The sequence below is a fragment of the Mustela nigripes genome, chromosome 2, assembly GCF_022355385.1.
Source record: "Mustela nigripes isolate SB6536 chromosome 2, MUSNIG.SB6536, whole genome shotgun sequence".
In the NCBI taxonomy this organism is placed as follows: Eukaryota; Metazoa; Chordata; class Mammalia; order Carnivora; family Mustelidae; genus Mustela; species Mustela nigripes.
In genome coordinates, this window is record NC_081558.1 from 56,677,445 (window position 1) to 56,703,471 (window position 26,027).

Sequence of the window (26,027 nt, forward strand, 5' to 3'; positions counted from 1 at the left end):
ATTCATTCATCAAATATTTTTTTAGTCCAAATATATCTCATTTTATTGCAGTTTGTAGATACTACATTTTTTTGCAAACTGAAGGTTCATGGCAATCCTGCTTCAAGCAAGTCTGGGGGCGTCATTTCTCCAACATTTGCTCACTTTGGGTCTCGGTATCACATTTTGGTAATTCTCGCAATGTTTCAGACTTTTTCATTATTACTGTATTGGTTATGGTGATCTGTGACCTGTGATCTTCGATGTTACCCTTGTAACTGTTTTTTGCAGTGTCACGAACCATGTCCGTGTCAGATGGAGAATTTAATCGATAAATGTGCATGTCTTGACTGCTCCACTGACCAGCTCTTCTCCCCCATCCCTCTTCCTCTCCTCAGGCTTCCCTGTTCCCTGACACACAATCATATTGAAATCAGGCCAATAAATGACCCTACAATGGCCTCTAACTGTTCGGGTGAAACAGAGTCACGTCTCTCACTTTACATCAAAAGCTAGAAATGATCCAGCTTAGCAAGGAAGACAGGTCAAAAACTGAGGCAGACCAAAAGCTAGTTGTGAAGGCAAAGGAAAAGTTCTCGAAGGAAATGAAAAGTGCTCCTCCAGTGAAGACAAATGATAAGAAAGTGTAACAACCTGAATGCTGATACAGAGAAGGTTGTAGTGGTCTGGAGAGAAGGTAACACCAGCCACAGCATCCCCTTAAGCCAGAGCCTCACGGAGAGCAAGGCCCTCTCCTTGTCATTCTGTGAAGGCTGAGCCAGGTGCGGAAACTGCAGAAGAGAAGTGTGAAGCTGGCAGAGGTGGTTCACGAGGGTGAAGGAGAGAAGCCGTCTCCGTGACAGAAAAGAGCAAGTAAAGCAGCCAGTGCTGGTGCAGAAGCTGCAGCGCGTCGCCCAGATCTCGCTGAGATCACGAATGAAGGTGGCCGCCCTAAACGACAGATTTCCAGTGCAGATGAAACAGCCTTCTAGTGCAAGAAGAGGCCGTCGAGGACCCTCAGAGCTAGAGAGAAGTCAGTGCCTGGCTTCAGAGCTTCAAAGGACAGACTGACTCTCTTGTTAGAGGCTCATGCAGCTCAATGACGGTAAGTTGAACCAATGCTCATTTACCACGCGGAAAATCCTAGGGCCCTTAAGAATTAGGCTTAATCTGCTCTGCCTGTGCTTTATAAATGGAACAACAAGGCCTGAATGACAGCACATCTGTTTATAACATGGTTTACTGAATATTTTAAGCCCACTGTTAAGACCCGCTGCTCAGAGAAGATTCTTTTAAAATATGACTGCTCACTGACAATGTACCTGGTCACCCAAGAGCTCCGATGGAGAGATTCGACGAGATGAATGTTGTTTTCATGCCTGCTAACACAGCATCCGTTCTGTACTCCATGGATCAAAGAGTCATTTTGATTTCGAGGCTTATTGCTTAAGAAATATATTTCGTAAGGCTGTAGCTGCCGTTAGATAGTGATTCCTCTGGTGGAGCTGTGCAAAGTCAATTGAAAACCTTCTGGAAGGATTCACCATACTAGATGCCATTAAGAATATGTGTGATTCGTGGGAAGAGGTCAAAATATCACTATGAAGAGGAATTTGGAAGAAGCTGATTCCAGCCCGTATGGATGGCTCTGAGGGTTGTTCAAGACCTCAGGGGGAGGAAGTGACTGCAGATGTGATGGAAATGGGAAGAGAACTAGGACTAGAAGTGGGGCCCAGAGATGGGACTGAATTGCTGTGATCTCATGATCAAACTTGAAGGGATTAGGAGTCGTGCTTTTTTTTTTTTTTTTTTTAAGATTTTATTTATTTGACAGAGAGAGAGACAGGGAGATAGGAAACAAGCAGAGGGAGTGAGAGAGGGAGAAGCAGGCCTCCCACAGAGCAGGGAGCCCGATATGGGGCTCGATCCCAGGACCCTGGGATCATGGCCTGAGCCGAAGGCAGAGACTTAACCAACTGAGCCACCCAGGTGCCCCGAGGAGTCGCTTCTTATGGATAAGCCAAGAAAGTGGTTTTTGCGATGAAGTCTACTCCTGATGGAGATGCTGTGAAGATTGTTGAAATGGCCACAAAGGATTTAGAATATCCCATAAACTCGGTTGATGAAACAGTGGCAGGGTTTGAGAGGATGGACTCCCAATTCTGAAAGAAATTCTACCGGGGCTAAAATGTTATCAAACAACATCTCGTGGTACAGAGAAATCGGTCATGAAGGAAGAGTCTGTCGATGCGGCAGATTTCATTGTTGTCTTATTTTAAGGAACCGCCGCAGCCACCCCAGCCGCCATCATCCACCGCCCTGAGGTCAGCAGCCATCAACATTGAGACAACCCCCTGCACCAGTAGAAAGATTCAGACTGGCTGAAAGCTCAGAGAATGGTTAGAATTTTCTAGCAACTGGATATTTTTAAATGAAAGCACGTACATTGCTCCTTAGACACAATGCTGTCATGCACTTGATAGGCGATAGTGCAGCTGACCTTGAACAACATGGGTGGGTTCGCTTACATGAAGATTTTTTTTTAAGATTTTATTTATTTATCTGACTGACAAGAGATCACAAGTAGGCAGAGAGGCAGGCAGAGAGGGAGAGAGGAGGAAGCAGGCTCGCCGCTGAGCAGAGAGCCTGATGCGGGGCTCGATCCCAGGACCCCGAGATCATGACCAGAGCCAAAGGCAGAGGCTTTAACCCACTGAGCCACCCAGGTGTCCCTTACATGTAGATTTTTTACAGGACAGGACTGTAAACATATTTTCTCTTCTTTATCATTTTCTTAATTTTTTTTCTGTAGCTTTACTGGAAGAATATGGTGTGTCATCTATGCAACATATGTAGTAATTGACTGTTTAGGTTGTTGGTAAGGCTTCTGGTCAATGGTAGGATGTTAGTATTTAAGTTCTGGGGGAGTCAAAACCTATGTGTAGATTTTCAACTGCATGGAGATCAGAGCCCCTAACCCCCGCATTGTTCAAGAGTCAACCCTGTACAGCACCTGGGTGGCTCAGTCGGTGAAGCATCTGCCTTATATGACTTGGCTCAGGTCATGATCCCAGGGTCCTGAGTTCAAGTCCTGTGTCAGGCTCCCTGCTCTTCGGGGAGTCTGCATCTCCCTCCCACTCTCTTGCTCTCTCCTGCACGATACCTATCAAATCTTTTTTTAAAAAAAGATTTTATTCATTTATTTGAGAAAGAGAGCATGAACTGGGAGAAACAGGAGAGGGAGAAGTATGCTCCTCACTGAGCAGAGAGCCCAGTAGATCATGACCTGAGCCGAAGACAGACACTTAACCGGACTGAGCCACCCAGGAGCCGCGACACATTTTATTTATCCACTCGTCAGCAGTGGACACCTGGGTCTTTCCACCCTTTGGCTACTCTGGGCAATGCTGCTGTGCACATTCATGGAGGGGTTTTGTGTAGACACATGCTTCCAGACCTGTGCGCACCTACCTCGGAGCAGAATGACTGGGTCTTGTGGTTTCTCCATGTTTAACATCTCAGGGTGCCACCGGACTGTTTGTTGCCCCATTCACAGTCCTGCCTGCAGTGTGGGAGGGTTCCTCCCCAGCACTTGGTACTGTGTGTTTTTTATTTCAGCTGTCCTAGGGTGTAAGGGGTAGTTTCTCCTTGTGGTTTGGATTTGCCCTTTCCTAACAACAGATGATACGGAGCATCTCCTCGGGTGCTTATTGGCCATTTGTACATCGTCTTTGGAGAATATCTGTTCAGAGTCTTTGCTCCATATTTGCTTGTTTCTGGAAGAACAAAACAAAACAATTCCTGCCCAGGAAGCCTACCAGAAAACCCAAGAGCAGCGGTTGCCTTTATGAATGGGAGCCACGGAACTGAGAAGGGCAGAGTAGAGGCGGGACTAGACTTTCCGCCCTGAACCTTTTGCAGTTGGTGCTTTGGAATCCTGCAAATGTACTAGGCAGGGACATGCTTGAAGAACAAATGTGAACAAAAATAGCAGCATCATTCACCACTGACTCGATGAGCATTTACGCTGTGCCCCTGGGGGACCTGCAGTTTAGAGGACAGGCAGAAGAGCCAGTGATCCGGTGGGCGAGACAGACCCTGAACCCACAAATCCATCAATGTGTCACAAAACTTCAGGGCCGCTCTTCCATGAGATCTGTTTCAGACAAACAATCCTGTTTTCCATTTAGGGCAGGAAAAGAAAATTTCCCTTTTAAACTCATTCAAGTAAAGAAAAATAAAAACCCACTGAAAGCGAGCGCTAGCCCATGGCGCAGGGTTCGTGGCAGTGGAGGTTTGGGATTGGCCCGAGGACTCCTTCCTTGCAAGACAGATGTTGTCACCCCATTTTACAGATGAGATGGAGACAGGTAAAGGGCTCGCCTCCAGGTCTCCCACCTGCCCTTAGGGCTCTCTCTGCACCAAGAGCCTTTTCTCCTCTGGGAGGCGAGTTTGTGAGCTCCCCGAAATAGCTGGGGAACTTTCCACATGCAAATATTCCATCCGGTCCATTAACTAAAATCGCAGCAAATAAACTATAATCATAAGACCTATTATTAGCGCGGATGCGCAAGTAATTACCCCGTGCAGATTTAGACTGTGGGAAGAACGTTCGTCTGGGCTGGGATTTTTACCAAGCCCGCAAAGGTTGAGGCGTGTGGGAATAATGAGAAGCTACAGGCTGGTACCTATGTTCCCTCCGATCCAGTGGGCATGAGCCAGGTAGCGTGGCTGGAGAGCATCCATTTATTCTTTCAGTTGGTGAACATTTATTAGGCGCCTACTGTATGTCAGGCTCCATCAGTGCCCTGGGAGAGGCTGTGATGACCAAGTGGCAGGATCGCGACCTGTGACAGGTCGCAGGTCCTGCCACTTGGGACCCAACATTCTCTGGAGGGCAGACAGATGTTGAAAAATAGAAAACAACTAAACAGTATGAGTTTAAATGCTCTGGATGAAATAGAGTGGGCATAGGGGGTGGAGGCCATGTGGGGGAACATTTCAACAAGGATGCTCAGGAAATGCCTCCCAGAGAGGTGATCTCTGAGCTGAGATCTAGAGAGTGAGCCCTTCAGAGATCTGGGCGGGTGGGAAGGTGGGGGGCGGTCTGATAAAGGGAAGAGCATGTGCAAAGGGTCTAAGGCAGGAGCAAGGCTGGTGCAGAACCGAGTGACCGAAAGGTGAATGTCAACGTGTGAATGAGAGTGGCAGAGTCATGACACCAGGCCAGACATGTGGATTCTAGTCTGAGGGCCATGAGAAGCCGAGCAGGAAGGATTTGCTTTTCCCGTTTTCCGGAGTAGGAACCGAGGTACAGAGATAGGCAGTCACTTGCCCAAGGTCACACAGCAGGTAAGCAGAAGGCTGCGACCTGAACTGAGATCTGAGAGCATAGTCCATGCCCGCTGTGCCCCCAGCCTGTCTCACCCCAGTTTGCCCTGGGGACAGCCTTCATCAGGCCAGATGGGCCGTGTCTCTTTGCAGGTAGTGAGTGACTCAGGACCCCAGCCCTCCCACCTGGGCCGCCTTGGCAGCCAGGGTCAGAAGCCAGATCAGCCCACGCTGGCCTAGAGAATCCCCTTTCTGGTAGGGGCAAGCAGGTGACTGGCAGAGGGAAACACCGCCCCAGAGCCAGCTGGAGGTGCGGGGAGAGGAAGCCACAAGACCCAGGCTCCCCAGGGTCAGCATCTTCTTTATGGTCCTCTCCGCAGGCCCAGTCTGGCCTCCAGGTCTGAGGCTCCCATAGAAAGAACTCCAACAGCTGCCCCTACCCTTGGGAGCCCAGTGGAGCCTGACTCTAGGCCTGTGTTCCCACATGGCCCTCAGGCCAGGAACAGGTTTTGTAGGGAGGTTCTAGAGGCAACCTTGGGCTTCGTGTCCAGCCTCCATCCCCATGGAGGGTAACACAGGGTGAGGACGCCTGTCAGAGGCTGCAAGGGGACTCACTGTGGTGCCATCCACAGTGCAACTGCGAGAACTTTATCAGGGGCTTGGAAAGGGGTCCTGTGGCCCACCTTGGGTGCTCAGCTCAGTAGGACCCAGCCACTCAGGGCTGCTACCAGCATGCAGCCCAGCACATCGTGCCCAAGGGTCACCTGCACTGCGTCCTGATTTTCTTTTAAGATTTATTTACTTATTTTAGAGAGAGCATGCATGCCAGTGAGCAGGGGGAGGGACAGAGGGAGAGAGAGAATCCTGAAGCAGACTTCCCCTCGAGCACAGAACCCCACGTGGGGGGCTCTGTCCCACGACCCCGACCCCGAGATCATGACCTCAGTTGGATGCTCAACCGATGGAGCCACCAAGGCGCACCCACAGTGTCCTGATTTTATGACCCCTGGGAATGCTGGTCCTCTCTGTGCCATTCCTGTCCTGGGCGCCCACTGTTCCTGGGGCGCCGCCTAATTCACTCATTCCGCCCCCATACAGTCCTGTGGGAGGGGCAGGGCCAGATCCTTGGAGGGAAAACCAGACAGAGAGAGGAGCTAGGACAAGCCAACACCGAGGCAGGCAGGGGAGCTGGATTCAAATCCACATTCTATTCCAAACCTGTGCGCTAACCCCTGCAGAATGCAGTATTTCCCCCCCTTATTCTGGTTAAGCACGTTGTAGAAACGATGAAAAATCAATTAAAATGAAGAGGGAAATAAATTTGACCAGGACCCTCCCCACTCAGAGGTGGGAACTCTTAACGGTGGCATATTGGCATGTTTCTAGTTGTGTTACACTCATATTGCAGGTTTTGTACCAAATACACATTTGATGACCTACTTTTTTGTCTAACAACACTGTCAACATGATTGCTTGCAAACCTCCCTTTTAAAGGCCACATGGGAGCCCAGCAAATGAAGAACGGTGTATTTATAGCCGGCCCCCCATGTTGGACCTTAATATTTCTTTGGGGTTTTAGTTTGTTTATTGTTGTTGTAAATAACACTGTGATGAACATCTTTGAGAACGAAGCTTAGTGCTCAGCTTGGATTCTTTTTTGCTAAGAAATGCCATGACATTATGTCAGGTCCTTGGGGAGGCAGGGGCGGGGCCTAGCTCACTGGCAGGGCAGATGGTGGATCCCCAGGAAGGATCTGAGGGGTGGGGCCAGGGAACACAGCCCAGTCCTAGGGCTGGGAGTGAGTGCGCTGGCATGGGGATGTGTTATGGGAGGGCGTGGAGCTCGCGCCTGTGGGCAGGGAGCTGAGCAGCTCTCTTCCCATAAATGTCCACATGCCCAGGGCTCTGCCCAGCTTTCCCCCTTCACCTGCACTCCTTCCCCACCCCTCTCTTCTGGAGCCATGGCTCCAGCCAGATTCTTACAGCCTTCTGGATGTTTCCCCAGGTGTCCCTGAGGCGTTGTGCCCCAACACATCCAAACGGGGTGAGGTCATCTTTCTCCTTATGCCCTACACCTTCTCCTGTGTCCCCCTGTAGGTAAATGGCACCACCATGAAGCCAGTGCCCAAGCTAGGAACCTGGGTGTTGCGTTTGACCCTCCCTCTCCATTTTACCTCAGCCACACCTCTCCCCAATGCATTTCTTCTCTCCCATCACACCCCATGCTGTCTGCAGGGCAGAGAGAAGTGCTGGCTGGCTGTCCACCACAGGCCTCAAGACATTACCTTTCTCCAGAGGCACTGTCCCCCTGCCTCTAACCTCTCCCCCTTGAACCCATACCCCAAGAAGAGATTTATTTAGTCATATGTTCCTCCTCTACTCGGAATCTTTCTGTGGCTCCCCATTACCCTCATGAGGGTAAGTTGACCCTCATTATTGTGCCTCTCACCTCTAGGCCTTTCCATCTCCTGTTCCATCTGCATGTGTGCCTTTCCATGCGCTGTCTGCCCGACGAGCTTCTGGTCCTCCTTTTAGACTCAGCTTCTGCCTTCCAGAAAGCTTCCATTTTTTCTTCCTGCGTCTCTTTTCCAGAAACTTCGCCCTCCTTCTCCTATACCACCTTGTATTCTGTGTACAATTCCATTGAAACAGTCACTCCATATTATAGTATTCACTCGGAATCATAACTATTGGGAGGGACATGTATTAGGACTTTCGCTTGTAAGTGACAGAGGGCCCTAAAAGAAATGGAATTATCCACTCACACGACCTCAAAGCTTTAGGCATGACTGGATCCAGAGGCTCCCATGTTGACCCTGGATCTGTCTCTCTTCTGCTCTGAGTCTGGCTTCCCCCTGCACTGGCCTCCTTCTCAAAGGACTCCATGGAAAGTGCGGCTCCTATCTTTCAGGTTTAAGTTCGAACTCAAGTTCAGAGCTTCTCTCTCCTGATAATGCCAGTGAAGTCTGAGCCTGCCTGTCATGGGCCCAGCTTGAGTGCCATGTCTGTTCCTGGGAGTGGCACCAGCCCATCTGAGCCCCAAATACTGAGGGGGACGCAGGGTTGATTGCCGAGAGGGGAGGCGGCTGGGCAGGGGGAGGGTTGGCTGTTCATCGCAAGCCTCAAGACCTCTTCCCTTCCTCCAGGCAGGACATGTGGCTTTCTCTCACCTTAGTCCCCTCAGCTGCCTAGACTGGGCCTGGCCCAAGGCAAGTAGTCAGAATTCTATGGCTGAAGATGGAAGTGGATGGGGAATTAGGGCTGTTTTGTGGTCAAGGAATGTTCATGATCCTAGGAACTCGGGGCTGGGCAGTGGGTGGCCACACTTACTGGTCCCCAACCACACACACAGCCCAGTACAGCTTTGTAGATTCCCATGAAGATGCTGTGGCACTCTGATTCCAAGGAGCAGTGCCAATCACCAAAGATAGACCCAGACAGACAGACACAGACACACACACACAGAACCCTCCAGTCAAGACAAGCCAGAAGGGCTTCCTGGAAGGGAAAGGGGCAGTCTCCAACCCCACTGTGACCACAAACCACCCTGTGACCTTCCCCAGACACTGTCACACACATTCAAGGCCTGTCCTGACCCAGCTCATGAGCACGGCCTTTCCCACCGCTTGCCTGGTATCCCCAGCATCAGCACGGGGTTTTCCACCTGGGGACCCTCGGAGCCCTGAGGTCAAGAGGGCCTCCGGGGAACAACTTTTCTTTCACGACCCTATTTATCTGAATGTTTATAGTGGTGTAACTAGCCCACTGGGTACACCATGTACCATAGTGACAGTAAGTCAGTTTTTAAATAAAAACTATTTTTAGATTTAAGAAAAATATTAGTCAAAGTAGTCAGAAAGGTGAGAGATGGGAGGAGCTGTGAGGTTGGCTTGGGACGCACCGGATGTTCTCATTTCAGCTGGGGAAGTGGGGGAGTGGGGAGGTGTTAGCCCAGTCTTCGAACTCCACTGCCCAGTGAATTTCAGTTCAGTGAACTTCCCAGCAGCCCAACTGGCTCAAGAACAATAACCACACTAGCTAACACTTCTAGTGCGAGTAGGCTGTCAGGCCATGGTCTAAACCACTTTGCACTTGTTAACTCATTTAGTCCTTACCTAGAGGTAGAGGGACATGCCCTGTGAGCCCCAGGACATAGATGGGTTACCTGCCCACAGTCACGTGGCTCGTGGCGCAGGTGGCTCCTGGCCTTGACCATCAGGCTACATGGCATGCTGAGAAGGAGCAGCACCTTGGGGGGCGGGGGAGCAGGGCGGGAGTATAGCCCCTATTGAGAGAGGCTGGGAGCCCACACCCCAAGGCACACTCAGACCCATCGGCTCTGGCTTAGGGTCTATCACTGGTCCATCCTTGGCCAAGCCCTTGGCCAGTGGTGCCTCTAGTTCACAGTCACGCCCGCCCTCCATCCCACTGGGGGCCCTTGCAGGCTGATGAGTAGAAGCTTGGAAGGGCACAGGCTGTTCCCAGCACCCTCTGCTCCTGCTGGTTCTTGCCCTCTGGTGAACAGGACACAGAGTCCCAGCCTTGCAGAAGGGACACACCAAGGCACGCCCGACTCCCACACCTCCTCACCCCTACCAGCACAGCCCAGATGCAGCAGGAGCGTCTGCAGGGAGTGTCCCTCCTGGCCTTGACCAGCTCCATGGACCAGGGCTGTCCTTGGCTAGCCTGCCACAGCAGGGGGAGAGAGACTGATGCCAGTCCCCTGGCTTCCAAGTCTCCATCGGCCTGGGCTCCAAATGGCCTTGAGAAGCAGCAGCCACAGTATCTTAGCAGCCTGTCATGGACCCCAGCAAAAGCCGCCCTGGGGCCAGGGGCTGGGCTTCTCCCCTAGGATAGGGGACAGAACGCCTCAGTGGGATTCGGTCTGTTGCAGACAGGGTGTTTGCTAAGCTCCTGGGAGTCCGTGTGCCTTTCCAGAGATAATTGCTCTAGCAGCCTCCTCTCTGCCTCCACCGTGTGCACGTGAGAAGCGGGGGGTGCAGGCTCAAGGAGGGCTGTACACGAGGCTGCCAGGCCCCCTCCCAGCTCCAGGAGCCCAGCCCATGGCTGGGATCAGAAAAGCCTGTGATTTGGCAACTCAGCAAACAAATTTAGAGATTCCATCTGGGGAAAAAGAATTGCAGAAAGCGACATGCAGTGCGATTCCATTTGTGTAAAGTTTAAAAACGTGGGCAAGCATTGCTGCCCTTTGTGGGCGCCCATATGGGTAGGAGCAACGTATAGGAACGATTCACTTTGGGGTGAAATCACTGTGGGGATGTGAGGAGGGAAGGGCTGGGGAGGAGGGAACAGACGTGGTGATGGGGTTTCCATCAGACCTGTCACGTCCTAATTCTTGTGGTAGCAGCTGGGGACACCAGAGTTCACTGCAGTTGTCTTTGTGCCTTTTGGTGTCATGAAACTAAAATTTTAAAAAACACTTCATAATTTAATAGGATACCATTTTATAGCTACATGCACTGCAAACTTTCTAGAAGGATGTGCTCCAAACAGAGGACATCAGTTACCTCTGCAGAGGTGGGCAAGGGGAGTGGTCCAGGGGATTTTCATTTGTTCAAAGAGGAGAGATCTTCAGGTTTTGTTTCTTTATTTTTTTTTTAAGATTTTATTTATTTATTTATTTATTTATTTATTTATTTATTTATTTGACAGAGAGAGAGAGATCACAAGTAGGCAGAGAGGCAGGCAGAGAGAGAGGAGGAAGCAGGCTCCCCGCTGAGCAGAGAGCCTGATGTGGGGCTCGATCCCAGGACCCTGGGACCATGACCCGAGCTGAAGGCAGAGGCTTTAACCACTGAGCCACCCAGGCACCCCCGGTTTTGTTTCTTTAAAGTGTAAAGCTTAAACTAAAAAGAAAAAAAAATCTAGGATTTGAAAGATTTGAGATATGAAGAGTCAGAATGGGGATGGTTCCGTGTTTCCATGATTAGGACAGTTGGGGGCCTGAGGACGAGGGCCAGGGCTCCATACTACCCCCATGGAAGAGGTTCGATCCCTGGGACTCCAGAGCTCCCAGCCTGGAAGGTCCTGTGACCTGAGGATCTGTGGACAGTGTGCTCCAGCTCTTTCTGTCCTACCTCTTCCCAAACACTGTTGTGCTCCTTTCACGCTGGGGACAGATGGGGGCACATCGGCAGCGAGTGCAGCAGCCAGACGCTCCCTCTGTGAATGTGCCTATCAGCCGGCAGGCTGGAATTTTCCAGCCGGGGAGAGGAGTCCTGGATGTGGAAAATTTCCCCACCCGCTCTTTCTCAGCCACTTTCACATTCTAGTCCAGGTGGCTTCCAGGGGCCCACAGTGACAAGGTGGAAGTGGGGGGTGGGATGATGGGCATTTCCAGAGGGACCTCAGGAGTGAGTAACAGCTGCTGCTGTCCCAATACCAATTCCCACTGGGCCTCAGCTCCGTGGTTTCTGGAGACTTCGTGAAGCCTGGCCCACCACCATCAGAAATCAGAGCAGCCCAGGTGTCCTGTAGACCCTTGCCTACACTCTTGACGTTTGTTTCTGAATGCTGGCGTCTTCATCATTTGCCCTATTATGAAATTAACAACGTAACATAGAAGAAACAGACATGTAAGTTTATAAGGAAGAAGTTCCAGGAAGCAATGAACATGCCATAGGGCTTCCTGCCCCCCATGATGTGTCAAGGTGAGACCTCTCTAGGGGGTCGTAATCCACCTACTTCGGAAGGTGACTCTGAGGATTCACTAAACATTGGATCTGACAAAACGATCCTCAGGAAGCCCTCATGGTTATAGTATTGTAATGTTTGCGTTGTTATTAAAGTCTTGTGCTGGGACACCTGGGTAGCTCATTCAGTTAAGAGGCTGCCTTCGGCTCAGGTCATGATCCCAGGGTCTTGGGATCGAGTCCCACATCGAGCTCCCTGCTCAGTGAGGAGCTTGCTTCTCCCTCTGCCTGCCATTCCTCCTGCTTTGCGCTCTCTCTCTCTCTCTGACAAATGGATAAAATGTTAAAATAAAGCAAAACAAAATCAAAATGAAATACAATAATCTGGTGCAACTTCAGTCAGGAGAGACGGCGGGGCTAGAGGGTTAAGAGCAGGATCTGTAACATTTTAAGCCCACAGCAATACAAATTACATCCATGACAGCTTTCTTCTCAGGAAGGGAAGTCCACGATGTAGGAAGACTGGTTCCTCAAAGATTTGCTTCCAGAGAGTGCATTGGGAAGCATCGTGTAGTTCTGATGTCATTTACCACCACCACTCAGATGCGTGGCTCTCCCCCTGCTCCATATGGGACATGGAGCTAGGAGACCTGGGTCCCAGTCCCACCTCCGCCACTCAGTGCTGTGCAGCTTGAGGCAAGTTACTCACCTTCTCTGAGTTCCATGTTCTCCACTGTCAGGGAAGGAACAAAACTGAAGGATGCAACATTCCTCCTTCCCCTAACTTCAGCGGATCTCAGAGTCGGGAGAGAATAGGAAAAAAGGAATGGCCCTCTGAGCTGCCAACCAGAGGTGGGGCATTCATACCTCTTCCCTCATGTAATCTTCCCAATGAGGAAGCTTTACAGGTACTTAAGAGCTGGGACTTGGGGGCGCCTGGGTGGCTCAGTGGTTTAAGCCGCTGCCTTCGGCTCAGGTCATGATCTCGGGGTCCTGGGATCGAGTCCCACATCGGGCTCTCTGCTCGGCGGGGAGCCTGCTTCTCTCTCTCTCTCTCTCTCTCTCTCTCTCTCTCTCTGCCAGCCTCTCTGCCTACCTGTAATCTCTCTCTGTCAAATAAATAAATAAAATCTTTAAAAAAAAAATTTAAAAAAAATTTAAAAAATAAAAAAGAGCTGGGACTTGACCCACACACCCCTGGCATACCGCTCACCAGCTGTGTGACTCTGGGGCAGCTGCTAAACCTCTGGCTTTAATTTTCTCCCCTTAAAATAGGATGATAATCTTATCCTTCATTGAGGTTGTCATAAAGATCATAATGGACATAAAAATTATGTATGTGTATATATCTGAGATAGGTTTTGGATTCCTGATTTATAGATAGGGAAACAGACTCTGATCAGTTAAGCATCAAGCAATAAAAGAGAGAGAGATCTGTGCATGAGAGAAAAGTAAATCGGTGGCGGGGGTGGGGCGGGGACGGATGTGGACCTTCTCAACTTCACCTCCTTGTGGCTCTTCCGTTCCAGCCACACTGGCTTCCTCTATGTTACTCAGATACAAACTCTGCTCATTTCTGCCTCAGGGCCTTGACGCTAGCTCTTCCCTCTGCCTGGAATGCCTCTTTCCTAGAGCTTCCATTATTCGGGTCTCAGCCACATGTGCCCTCTTGACCACCCCCTCTGATATAGATGTCTTCCTCCCTCTCTCCCACTCTCTGCCTCCCTTCTCGGTCTTCTGCTTTACTTTTTGTCCTCATCCTTACCACGTAAAATTAAAAATTTGACTACATGTACATTTCCCATCTCCCTCTCGGGATGTAAATACTATGAGAACATTGCCTTTTTCATCACTAATTTGCCTGTCCACGAGGAGTGCCTGGCACGTGGAAGGTGGTCAGGGGTGTTTGTCAAATAAATGAGTGAGTGAGTGAGTGAGTGAGCACCACAGCTAGACCAGAAATTCTCCCTGTCTCCAGGACATGGCCAGTACAAATAATAACAGCTGTGCCTCTGTGCAGCCACTGTGTGTGACAAGTCCTCTTGGAACCTCTGTGAGGTAGGCGTAATGATCCCATTTTACGGTAGCATCAGTCAAGGCTCCCAGAAGAGAAGCGGCTTGCCCAAGGCCTCCAGGCCCTTCGGAGGCAGAGCCAGCCTTGGAATCGGTAGGCCTGCCTCCAGGGCGCCAGCCTGTGCCTTCCATGGCTCTCATGTCTCGGTGCCAAAGGCAGAGAAGCCACCCTGGAAAGCAGCGTCATCGCAGGCTCCGGGCAGCGCGTGCATTTTAGCAACAAGATTTCCAGGTTTCCAGCGACAGCCAGAAAGGGGCCCCGGGCAGGCTGCGGTAGCCTCGCACCCGCGCGGGCGCTCTCCGTCGGCGGGTGACTTTGCAGCGAGGGCGCCTCCGGGTGGCCGCGCCTGATGCTGCAGTTGTCATGGCGACGAGCGCTTCGGCGATTGGTCCAGCGCGGCCGCACTACGTTGCTCCTTGGGCGCCTGGTTGCGGGTGGGGGGAGGCTCGCGAGCGCCCGCCCCTCCTCCCGATGCTGCGAGAGCAAAGCGGGCGCAGACTCCCCCCAGCCCTCCCCTCCTCCCCGCGCTCAGCCACCCCGGATGTGCGGGAGGGAAAAAGCCCGAGGTGGTCCCAGGTAGCATCGAGGCCGACGCCCCCGCCCAACCTGGCGACCATGGTGACTGGACGACTTCACAGGCTTCTGGGCACTGTGTGAGCCCTGCTGTGCTCGGGGCCCCTCGGAGCCTGCTGCTGCCACCCCTGCTCCCGCCCCAGCCTGGGCGGAGGAGCCCGCCGCCCCCGGGAATGTGACTCGCCCCTCGATTTAATTTTATTCCCTTCCACTTCTCGCCTGAGCATCCTGCCTCTCCTCTAACCACGCTGAGCCTTCCCAGCTGGAGAGGAAGAGAAGGGGAAAACTGCCCCCAGACAGGATGGCTTGCAGAAGACGCTACTTGTGAGTATATGTGGCAGGTTATGCCTGAAACGCGGGGCCAGAGGCCAGAGGGGCCCCAACTGAGCTTGGAGCCTGAGTGGGGGCTTTGGGGGAAGGGGTGGGCTGCCATGCAGGGGGCTTGCAGTGGGAGCTGGCCACCAGGCAGAGGTGTCAGCGTTTGTCTCCTGCAGCAGAGGTATTTGTTGGTGGTGACGAAGAGAAAACGGCTGTTAGTCAGCAGGTCTCCATTGGGCCGTGAAATTCCTTATCTCTGAGGGCAGGTAATCCCCAAAAATGCATATACAGGGTCTTCGACGCCACTTCTTCCATTTTGGCTTTTGCTAGAGCCCCAGCATGTCTATCGGAAGAAGCCTCTTGTGCCCTGCTCATTCGTGACCAGTGCTCCAGCCAAGCCTGATGGAAGGTTGGCCGGAAGGTTGGGGTGGGGACAGGGTGCTGTGTCCTCCACGGACAGGTGAAGGTCCAGCCCGCCGTCTTGAGCAGGGGGCACTGGTGTCCTCCTGGGCCACACAGGTGTTCGGTGGGGCCAGCGGCAGAGCACTCATCTGCTGGGCCTATAGCCAGTGGCAGAAGCTGTTAAACTCTGCACGGGGTGGTGACATCACAGGTCCGGGTATTTATGGAAACCCAAGCCCATGCCTCGTTAAGCTAGGCATCCCGGGGGGCCTCGGATTAGAACGTCAGCTTCCCACCCCGCTCTCTGGGGCTCTGCACTGTGCTGTTCTGGGGCAAGCAACCTTTGGGCTCTGGCCTTGCAGGATCTCTCCTCTAGGACTCGAAGCTATAGGGGTGAGATGCAGCTCTGCATCCCCATCTGCCGCAGGCGGTCTGCCCAGTGTCTCAGATGTTCGGGGCTGCTCAGTGACCTCAGACCTTGTAAGGTTAGAGAACCGAGTTGGACCCTCTTGGGCTGGGCTCAGTCCCCAAGGCTAGAAAGGAGAGGCCTGGAGCATTATGTAGGGGCGCATCTTGGGGTCCCCTCCAAGGCCTCAGAATCCTGTAGCATGACAGGGACCTGTGGAGCCCTGAGTTAAGCAGCACCTATCCCCCTCCAGGGAGGGATAGCTTCTCACTAACAGACCGTGAAGGAAAATAAACATACTTCTTGCCATTGCACCAGCAGGCCCAGACAGGAGCCCCAGGGGGCAAGGAAGGTGGCCCGTTTCTATGGTTTGCTGTGATGTTCATTTGCTTTTTCGGTGGAAAAGCCCACGGGTTGGTTTGTTGATGTGCGCAGAACACCCCGGCATTCTCACTCCCTGTGACAAGGCCCCAGCTGTATTTTTGGAAACAAATAGTAAACCTTTCCCCAGCATGGTACGGCCGCCACTGTTGCTGGGAACAGGTCCTCCCAAGGCAGCCTTCTCCCAGCCACATCTTTGCCTGGGCTCAGGAGCTACTCGGTCCTATCTGCTCATGATGTTCCCAGGGACACAGTTGCTGTACAAATTCCACAACCCATCCCAAAACCGGCAGAGACGCATTCTGTCTGCCAGGAGCCCTGGACCCTGCACCCTAACACATAGCCCCTGGCAGGTTTGTCCCCTAGACAGCCTGTCCTGCTGCTTGCGTGGGAGAAGGGCTAAGCCAGTGTAGAGGGAGGGCCTCTGGGGGGCGCTGGGTACCCCTTGCCTCTCATGCATGTGGGTCTTTTTATGCTTCTTCAGCTCTCAGGCTCCCATGGCCTTGGGCTGTCGCATCCAGGCTGTTCCCCCAGATGCTGTCACCAAACCTATGGGTACAAGAGCTTGCAAAGGAGCTAGGGAGTAGTGGGTGACTGGGGAGGTATCGTTGCCCCCAGGTGTTATTACCCCGTGTTTTTATGTAAAGATTGGAGCCGGAGAGCTGGCCTGCTAGATGAGGCCTCACAGGGGGCCCCGAGGGCATGTTTGGTCCCCCACTTCGCCCTCACCCAGAACCTCCGCTCTCCTAGCCCCTGCTGCTCCACCTTTGTTTCCAGGGCTTTCGATGTGGCGGGGTATGGGGGGTTGGTGGGGATGAGGAGCTAAGTATCTGTAGCTATTTAACTTCTGGGGCAGCTGGAAACTCAAGCATGGTAGCATCTAGCCAACACACGCTTGCACTGTTGGGTTTCAGAGCCTTCTCTGCCCCATCGGCTCTCACCAAGTGCTGTAAAATGGGGTATTGTTGTTCCCATCTTACAGAAGAGGCAACTGTACATGGCTGTTTCATGCTGTCCACTGGGCAGTGGTGTCCCTCTTCTGGTAAACCACAGGCCAGAGTTGACAGAGTCGCTCCAGTGTCTCTGTGCATGGCAGGATCAGGGTGTCGCGAGTCCTCCATTTTCTTGTCCTTCAGTCTCTGGGTCCCGCAGAGTCGGCCCTAAGAGAGTGTTATGGAATTTGGGCTCTCTCTGAGAGTGGGAGCCCCCCTGAGGGCTTGGTCACTTATGGCGGTGGCACAGCAAACACAATAAAGGGTGACAACAAAAACGGGAGATTTCTTAATGAAATGGGGGGAAATCATGAGGCCTCCAAGAATCAGCTCCTTAATCAAATCTGCTAACAACCGAGGTCGTTACTGTACTGACAGTTTAATTAATGGTGTCTTAATTAAGGTCAGCCCCCTTCCGACTATAACTACACATAGCAAGGTAACCACCGTCTTACAGGCAGGTTAACCTTACTGCTTGAACATGGGAAGCTGGATTCCATGCAAACACTGAAGTTAGCAGTGAGTGTGCTATTCAGAGCTGTTGGGGGAGGTTGGGGGCTGGGGGAGCCAGTCTCCTGCTTATGCATTTGTTCTTTCCCTGGCTCGTGCATTCCTTCACTCTGCCTGGAACTCCCGGGACCCCTCTGTCCATTCCTTCGGGGTTTTGCTCTAAGCACCAAATCTAGCTTACAGATCCCACCTCCCCTGCCCAGCACGGTCTCCCTCCACCCACAACAAGAATGTCAGCCGTATCAGGGGAGAGATAGCTGCTGCTACCTCTAGCATCTCGAAAGGCATGGGCATATAATAATTGCTCTGTAAATCTTTGATGATTTACAGCGGGCATGCAGGATGAACGGGAGGAAAGGGCACTCTGGTACACAAATGTTAGGCCACGGTTACAGGTATCGCTGGCATCAGCTCATTTGACCTTCACGGTAACCCTGGGAGGTGGGCTATTATCCCCTGTATACTGGCAATGCCACTGAGTCCCCAAAGGCGACACCCCATCAGGGGGTAGAGTGGGTCTTGAAGCTGGTCCCCCAAGCCAGCTCTAGTGCCTGTTACGCTGAAGGTTTTTACTGGAAGTAGTTATGTCTGGATTGAGCCCCAAGTGTGAGGGAGAAGATGGTGGCAGATGACACTGACGATGTAGGTAGGACCGAGGGCAGGAGGCATCTGGAGTGCCCGGAGGGGGCTCACTCTGCAGGCAGTGGGCCATGGGGAGCCATGGAGGGTTCCGGCCAGGGGTGGGGACCATGTTTACATCACCAGACTGTGGGGGAAGTTGAGGGGAGGCTGAACAGGGCTCTCAACTGTCCTTATCCATAGTAGGCACACATGTCCCCAGAGAACAGTGGCATCCCCTGGGATGTCAGGTCCCCTCAAAAGTCCACACCCCATTTGGACAGTCAGGAAGGAGTACTGTGGGAGAGGTAAGGAGTGTGGTTTGTGCCCTGCAGCCCTGCTGAAGGAGGGGACTGCGGAGCCAGGGTGCTCCTGAGAATGCTCCTGGTTCACTGTCAGACCGGTTTGGTTGTAGCCAACAGGGGCCACATTGTTGCTGGATGCTGACTGGGCACCCACCAGGCCCATTTGAGGCCCACATTCCCTTGCATGCCTCGCCCCACCGACTTGCTGGCACCTGCTGTCTGTCTGCCTCTCACACTCATCCCTGCCCCTGCATTTCTGAGGCCCTGGCCCTCCCAGGGTCTCACAGAGCAAGAAATGGACATTCCCCTGCACCTCCGTCCCTGCCTTGCTTTGTGATCCTGGGGAGCAGGCCTCTTGCCATCTTGGGCCAGCGTGTCATCGGGAACAAGAGAGGCAGGGTCCCCTCTTGCCGGTTGTCAGTTAGGCAGGCCCACTCAGAAGGGTGGGAGGAGAGAGGCCGGCAGCTGCGAGAAGCAGGACCTGCATTTCAGACATGCCGACTCTTTCACACACATGCAGCTCTGTCTGTCCCACATGCTGGGGACATGGACGTGGCATCATCGTCCACGGACGGATCCATTCACCCCACCCAGTCTGCGTACCAGGCCTGGTGGGCCGCTTACTATAAGCAGCAGTAGCCCAGAGCAGCGATAACCAAGGCCACAGAGGCCCGAGCCATGGAGAGATGGAGGGAAGAAAAGAGGGGGCCCCGAGGAACAGTGGGGTGGTCCCGCTCGCACACTCCCCTTCTCTGGCTCTGTGGCTGCCTGGCACTTCCCGCTTCTCCAGTCCTGCCTTCCCTCACTGCACACCCCAGTGCTCTCAGGAGCTCCCGCCCCAGCTGCTTCCTCCATCAGGAATGCCCTTTCTCCCCCTCACTCCAGACCCCAAGGTCCAGCTCATGGCTCTTTCTTAACCTCCCCAAGCAAACTGGCCCCCACGCTGGGCCCCTGCCTGCCCGGTGCTCCCCTTTGCCAAGTCCCCTTTGTGCAAGTCCCCTCCATTGTTGCCAACTGCCCACTTCCCATTTCCCCCATCAGACTGGGAGCTTCCAGGCAGGGCCTCGCCTCTGTTTCTCAGCACCCCTGCAGGCCCTGGCCTGGCAGAGCACCAGTAACCTTAAAAGGGGCAGTAAAGGGATGCCTGGGTGGCTTAGTTAAGGGACTGACTGCCTTCACTCGGATCATGGTCCTGAGGTCCTGGAATCGAGTCCCGAGTGGGGCTCCTTGCTCAGCAGGGAGCTTGCTTCTTCCCCTGGCTCTGCCTACCACTCCCTCTGCTTGTGCCCTCTCTGACAACTAAGTAAAATCTTAAAAAAAGTGATAAAATACACATAACATAAAATTTGCCATTTTAACCATTTTTAAGTATGCCCTTCAGGGACATTAAACATGTCCACATTGCTGTTGAACTTTTCCATCTTCCCAAACTAAAACTCTGCCCCCGTGAAACACACACTCCCCAATCCCCCGCCCCCCGCTCCCAGTCCCTGGCAGCCACTGTCCTACTTTCTGTCACCAGGACTGTGACTGCTCCAGGGACCTCATGTAAGTGGGATCGTACGGTGCTTGTCCTTTTCTGACTGTTCATGCTGTAGCCTGCATCAGAACCTCCTCCCTTTTTAGGGGCGAATAGTACTCCATTGTGCCCGTTATGTGGGTAGCCCACATCTTTATTAATTCCCCCATCAGTGGACTCGAGTTACCGTGAGTAACACTGCTCTGAACATGTGTGTGCTCATATCTCTTCAAGACCCTGCTTTTAATTCTTTTGGATATATACCCCAAAGTGGAAATGTTGGCTCAAATGGTAATTCTATTTTTAATTTTTTGAGGAACCATGATTTTGTTTTCCATGGTAGCTGCCCCATTTTACATTTCCACCAGCAGTGGGGGACGGTTCCGGGTTCTCTACTTCCTCACCAGTATTTGCTGTTCGGTGTTTGGGAATTTTTTATAATAGCCATCCTCCCAGTGCAACGTGGTCCATCGCTGTGGTTTTGACTGACCCTTTCTTTGATAAAGGCAGAGTGAGGCAACCTCCCCACCTCCCGATGGACCGCCTGGCCCCAGGGACCCCTGGCATTGACTCAGGAGGGCTGGGTCGGGCTGGGCACCCAATGGGACCTCCACTGACTTCACTGGGGCATCTGTCCCAGTGTAGGTCTGTCTGCTCTGGGCCCACCACCCAGAACCTAATCCTCCAGGGGGCCTGGCCCCTTTGGCTGTGATGGGCACACAGTGGGTCCTCAAAATTTTTAATCACAAAAGCAATACCTGCTTCAGTCTATTTTTTGGTGATTATTTAGTCATATAACTGAGAGAGAATTCTTCCACGTGGTTTAAAAAAATGTCTGTATGCAGTGCAAAATCACACCCCTCCCTCCTTGTCCTTCTACCTGGAGGCCACCACTGTGTCCACTTTCTTCAGGTCCTTCAGAGAAGTTCTTTTTTTTTTTTAAGATTTTATTTATTTATTTGACAGAGAGAAATCACAAGTAGATGGAGAGGCAGGCAGAGAGAGAGAGAGAGGGAAGCAGGCTCCCTGCTGAGCAGAGAGCCCGACGCAGGACTCGATCCCAGGGCCCTGAGATCATGACCTGAGCCGAAGGCAGCGGCTTAACCCACTGAGCCACCCAGGCGCCCAAGAAGTTCTGCATATGTACCTACGTGCTTTCAGCTGTCAAGCTGGCAGTTCTGGATTTGAGCCAATTAAAAGCTCAGTTTGATGGTCAGGAGGCTCCGGGTGGCTCAGGGAGTTAGGTGTCCGACTCTAGATTTCAGCTCAGATCATGATCTTGGTGTTGTCAGGTTGAGCACTGTGTCAGTCTCTGCGCTCAGTACAGAGTCTGCTTGGGATTCTCCCTCTCCCTCTCCCCCTCCCCCAGCTGGTGCTCTAAGTAAATAAATAAATAAATAAAATCTAAGGGGGAAGAAAAGCGCTCAGTTTGGGGGGACATGTGACCAACTAGGCCTTAAAGGAGGCAGCCATCTCCTTCTGGTGGGAGACCCTGACCAGCTAGTTCCACGTAGCTTGACCATTGTCACCTTGGCTGGCAGTCCAGATCCGTCCTGTTGAGCACAGGTATTAGCGCCTGTCCAGCACCTGGCTTGGGCTGGAGCCTGGGGAACAGCAGCCCCTTGCCCTTGGGGAGACAGATGCAGGTGGAGTGGCCAGTTTGGGGACAGAGAGTGAGTGCGGGGGGCTTTCAGCAGGGACGCCCTGCCTCCTTGGGGCCCCTGGAGATGTGGGCAGGCATTCTAGGGGGCTCGAGGGGAGGGGTCTGGTCAGCAGGGGCCACAGGGGATAGTATCCTACAGTGTGGACAGCAGGCCTGCACAGCAAAGAATCTGTGAATGTCTAACTGCATAATCATGGGAGTGAAAATCCATGCATACATAGATAACCAAGCCCGGGACCTCACTCCATTCGGCATCCAAACCACAAAACGTGTTTCATAAGGTTTTAATATACACTGCATTTTCCAGGAACGCGACTGCTCTTCTCACAGTCGAGGGAAGATCAGACTTTGATAGGCTCAGAGCTCTGCCAAGAGCTGTCACCGAGGGCAGCTTCCCCCCCAGCCCCCCACCCCGGGGCAGTGACTTGTCAGCAATCTCCTGTACCCTGCCTGGACTGGAGCCACCGCCACCTAGAGAGGCAGGCGACTGACATCCTCCTGATGCCCTGAGGGACAGCCAGACCCACCGCGTCACGCCTGGTGCCCTGTCTCTTCCTTATGGTTACTTTCCTTCTTTGCTCTCTGGATTGTTACAGTGAGGGCATTCTGTTGACTTTTTTTTGTGTCGATAGCCGTTACATATGAACTTGATGTCATAACAGAAGGCGGCAGCACAAGGTTAGGGTTCTAAAGGACGAGGGATCCTTGTAACAGAACTGTGGTGTGGCTGATCTGTGAGGGTGCGTGTATGAACCCACACACGTGATAGAAGCCCATGGAACTGAACACACACCTGCACACATGTGCGTGCTCACACACGGACACAAGTAGGAGTAAAACGGGAGGTCTAGCATGGCGGACCACACCTCGTCAGTATCAGCAGTGGTATTGTCCTACGCTTTGTATAGTAAGACGTCACCATGGAGAAAGATGGGGTAAAATATAAACAGGACTTCTCTGTATTATTTTCAACAACTACAGGTGAATCTATAATAAAAAGGTTAATTTTTTTTAAAAGGCTAACAGGTGTTGGATCTAATGGGCTGGAGTCCTGGTGACCATGAGACAGGAAGATGGGCTACCCCCAGGCTCAGTCCTTCCACAAGAAGCCTGTGTGGTCACCACCTCCCTGAGAGAGGACACTCCTTGACCCCTTCTCCCCAAAGGCAGCACCCAACCAGGGGCCCTGGGGCCAGCTTCCTCCCCTTCCAGAAAGACAATGTAAGCCCCTTTTACTGCCAGCTGGGGCCTAATCAGCCCTGGAAATAAGTATAAGGGTCTAGAACTCTCTCTGCAGACACCCTCACTCTCCCGGAAGCCCCCCTCCTGAAGCCTAGGCTCAACCCCACCTGGAGGCTCCCTCGGGTGGGCCTGCCTGCTCCCTCCTGCTCAGCCTCTGCCCAGTGCCACCTCCATGGGTGACAACACAGCCACCTCCTTCTTCCCTGCCCCTGTGTCTGCTCCCTGCCTCCCACCCAGCCACAGGGAGCTGGGACAGACACAAATCGAACATTGCTTCCGATGCCATTCAAAGACAAAAATGCAACCCAGCCAACTAAAACTAAAAGGTTAAGGGAAGCAAGTGTTTTTGATGAGTCTGTCGTCCTGCAAATTGACTTTTCAGTGAATGGGCTTTTGGCAAATTGACTCGTCACGGGCTGAGGGAGACTGGGACGAGGCCAGTGAGGCTGGCGGAGGCGGGTTCAAAACCAGACAGAGTGCAGTGTTGGCTCAGGCCCCCACCCACCTGGGATCTTGGGGGCCAGGCCCCCTGGACAGACTCCCTCCCCAGCAGACCGATTCTGGCCTCCCCTCTTCGGTTTACCCGATTCTCTGAGGTTGAGCCAGGAACACAAGGCCTGGGCTGGAGATGCCCCATGTCTATCCCTGCCTCCAGTCACACCTGACCTTGCCAGACACTGGTGCCCTGGCCTGTCCTCAGAGGGACGAATCGCCCAATGGTGACAGGCTCCCACCGGAGCGGCCTCAGAGCTCCGCAGGCGGCCAATCTCAGCGTGGTTAATTGCAAGATGTTTTATTGGCTCCGGCGGTTTCCTTCCTCGTCAAGACGGTCCCGGCATCTGTTTGGAATGGTTAATAAGGGAAGTGATGCATTTTTAATCACTGCAGCCTTCTCTGCAATTCACAGCCTGTCTCTCGCAGCGCTTGCTGGGTGCTGAGATAACACAGAGAGCCAGCCTTCCTCACATTCGCTCTCATTATCCAACCAGAGAGAAATGCCCGCCTGCGCCCAGTTGTCCCCCAGAGGCCTGCAGGCACCTCCCAGGTCCCTCAGTCCCCCATCCTGGGCCAAATCCAGGCGCTGACCATCCCCAGGGCTGCTGGGTGATCAGGCTGCCCTGGTGGAGCTCCCTGAGACTGGGCAGGCCCTGCAGACTGGAGGGGCCCACCAGTGGGGTTCTCGAAGCCTTTTCTGATACCTCCTCCTGTCACAGGGCCCAGTCACCCTCTGAGGAGCTGCTTGGATGGAACCCCTTACCTGCAAGTGGGGCAGTGTGACTTGGGGCAAATGACTTAAACTGTCTGAACCTCAGTTTCTTTTCGGTAAAAATGGGACCAATAATTCCAGCTTGGCAGGGTAGCCCTCAGGATTCAGTGAGGTAATAAAGCACGTGGTGCTTCTGTTGCCTAAAATATCATTCTCATCCCCTTCCTTCCCTGGATTCTCACTGCACAGGGATAGGCTCTGGGACACGCTGAGACTTAAGAAACATGGATATCTGGGAAGGGGAAGGAAGCCAGGCTGGGGTTGGGAAATGTGTTAATCCAGGAGCCTTTGGGCTCCAAAGGACAGAAACTCCAATCATAAGAGACGTGAGTGGTTACATCAGGGCACAGCCCAGGGGCCTGCTTCAGTGTGGCTGAATCCGGGGGCTCCTCTACTCTGGCTACCATCTCCTGCTGCCCTCCCCCAGGTCTTGTTCCCACGTGGGGGCTTTGGGGTCACGGCCATTCCTGACACCCTCTCCATGACCCAGGGGAGGCCATGTGCCAACAGGCCAGCCATTGTCACTTGGCTCCCATGGAGCTGGGCTGACAGGGTCACCCCCACCTGGCCCACGGCCCTGGGAGTGTAGAGGCAGATTCGCATGTGCGTGTTTGTGGGCAAGAGGCCGTAAACTGAGGCTACAGGCAGCCCACTGAGTACGTTTGGAGCCAGAAGGCGACATGGGCCAAGCTGGTGACCTCAGCTCGGGCGTGGGCAAAGACTCAGGGTTACCAAACCGCAGATAGGCATCAGGGAGGCTGGCCTTCACCCAGGCAGCTGAGCCTGAGCGCCAGGGGCTGTGCGGATGAGAGGACAGGGTCTACAGCCAGGTGGGCTGCACAAGTCCCCAGGACTCCCCAGTGCTCAGGACCAGCCGACCTGCCACCACAGGCTGCCATACCTCCCACTTTCTTAGCCAACCGTGGCTTATAAACAAGAGCCATTTTTCTTAGCATTTCATCTTTTCTCTTTTCCCCAGTAGCATATATTAAACAACAGCAAGATTTTTTTTCTAAAGCTGCCTAGGGCATGGTGTGTTTCCCCCAAAATCCTGTTTCAGATGGCCCTCGCCTCCTTTTCACCAGCCCCTCAGGCAAGGAAATCCTGTCTGTGCTTTGCCTCCCAGGGGAGGAGCAGTATAGGGAAGAGGCCAAGTGAGGGCTACAGAGGCAGGCATGCCCCACTTCTGTAAAACGGGCCATCCTGGGCCCCCCCACCAAGGCCAGGGTGAGGACTCATGGGGGTGACTGCAGACGGCACGCAGAGGTTGTCAGGTTCTTGAGAAAAATCATTTAGCAAGGGCGAGGGCCTCAGATGGCCTGGGCTGCTGCCGTGGGCATGAACACCCTACCTTTGTCCACAGCACTTCCCAGTGTATGGAGCAGTCAGTGAGAGGTACGTGTGCGGCTCAGAACCACCCCAGAGACAGAGCACGGCTGGAGGCCCTTTCATAGAGGAGAAGCTTGAGGCCCTGGGAGGCACGCAGTTCATCTCAGGGTCCCTGTGGGCTAAAGGGGTGGTCCAGGCATGGGTCCTGGGCTCAGCTCATGTGTTCCCTGGATCAAGTCTGGGTTCTCCGGGTACCCTCCCTCCTGTTCTCCGGGCTGCTGCTTCCTCCTGGAGGCTAGGGCTGAGGGTCTGCCAACCCCAGAGCCCCCCGAGCAGTGTGAGGCACCTCTCCTGGACACACAGGGCACCTTCCCCTCCAGCAGGCTTCCCAGACTAGGCTGTGCGTGTGGCTTTGTCTCCGTCCAGTGCTTATTCCTCAGACACGCGCTGAGCCTGTCATCAGGC

General features: G+C 53.1%; 1 protein-coding gene across 5 annotated transcripts in view; it reads left to right on the forward strand.

Annotated features, from left to right (window-relative positions):
• Window positions 1-26,027, forward strand: part of IQSEC1 (IQ motif and Sec7 domain ArfGEF 1) — a 372,084-nt gene that overhangs the window by 191,400 nt on the left and 154,657 nt on the right. The window contains exon 1 of one of the 5 annotated variants that reach the window (XM_059390419.1): window positions 14,478-14,934. The exons of the other annotated variants lie outside the window; for them this stretch is intronic. Coding sequence (XP_059246402.1) covers window positions 14,912-14,934 — 23 coding nt within the window. The 5' untranslated portion in view covers window positions 14,478-14,911. Of the gene's footprint in view, window positions 1-14,477; window positions 14,935-26,027 lie in introns of those variants that run through there. 5 annotated transcript variants of the gene reach the window in all.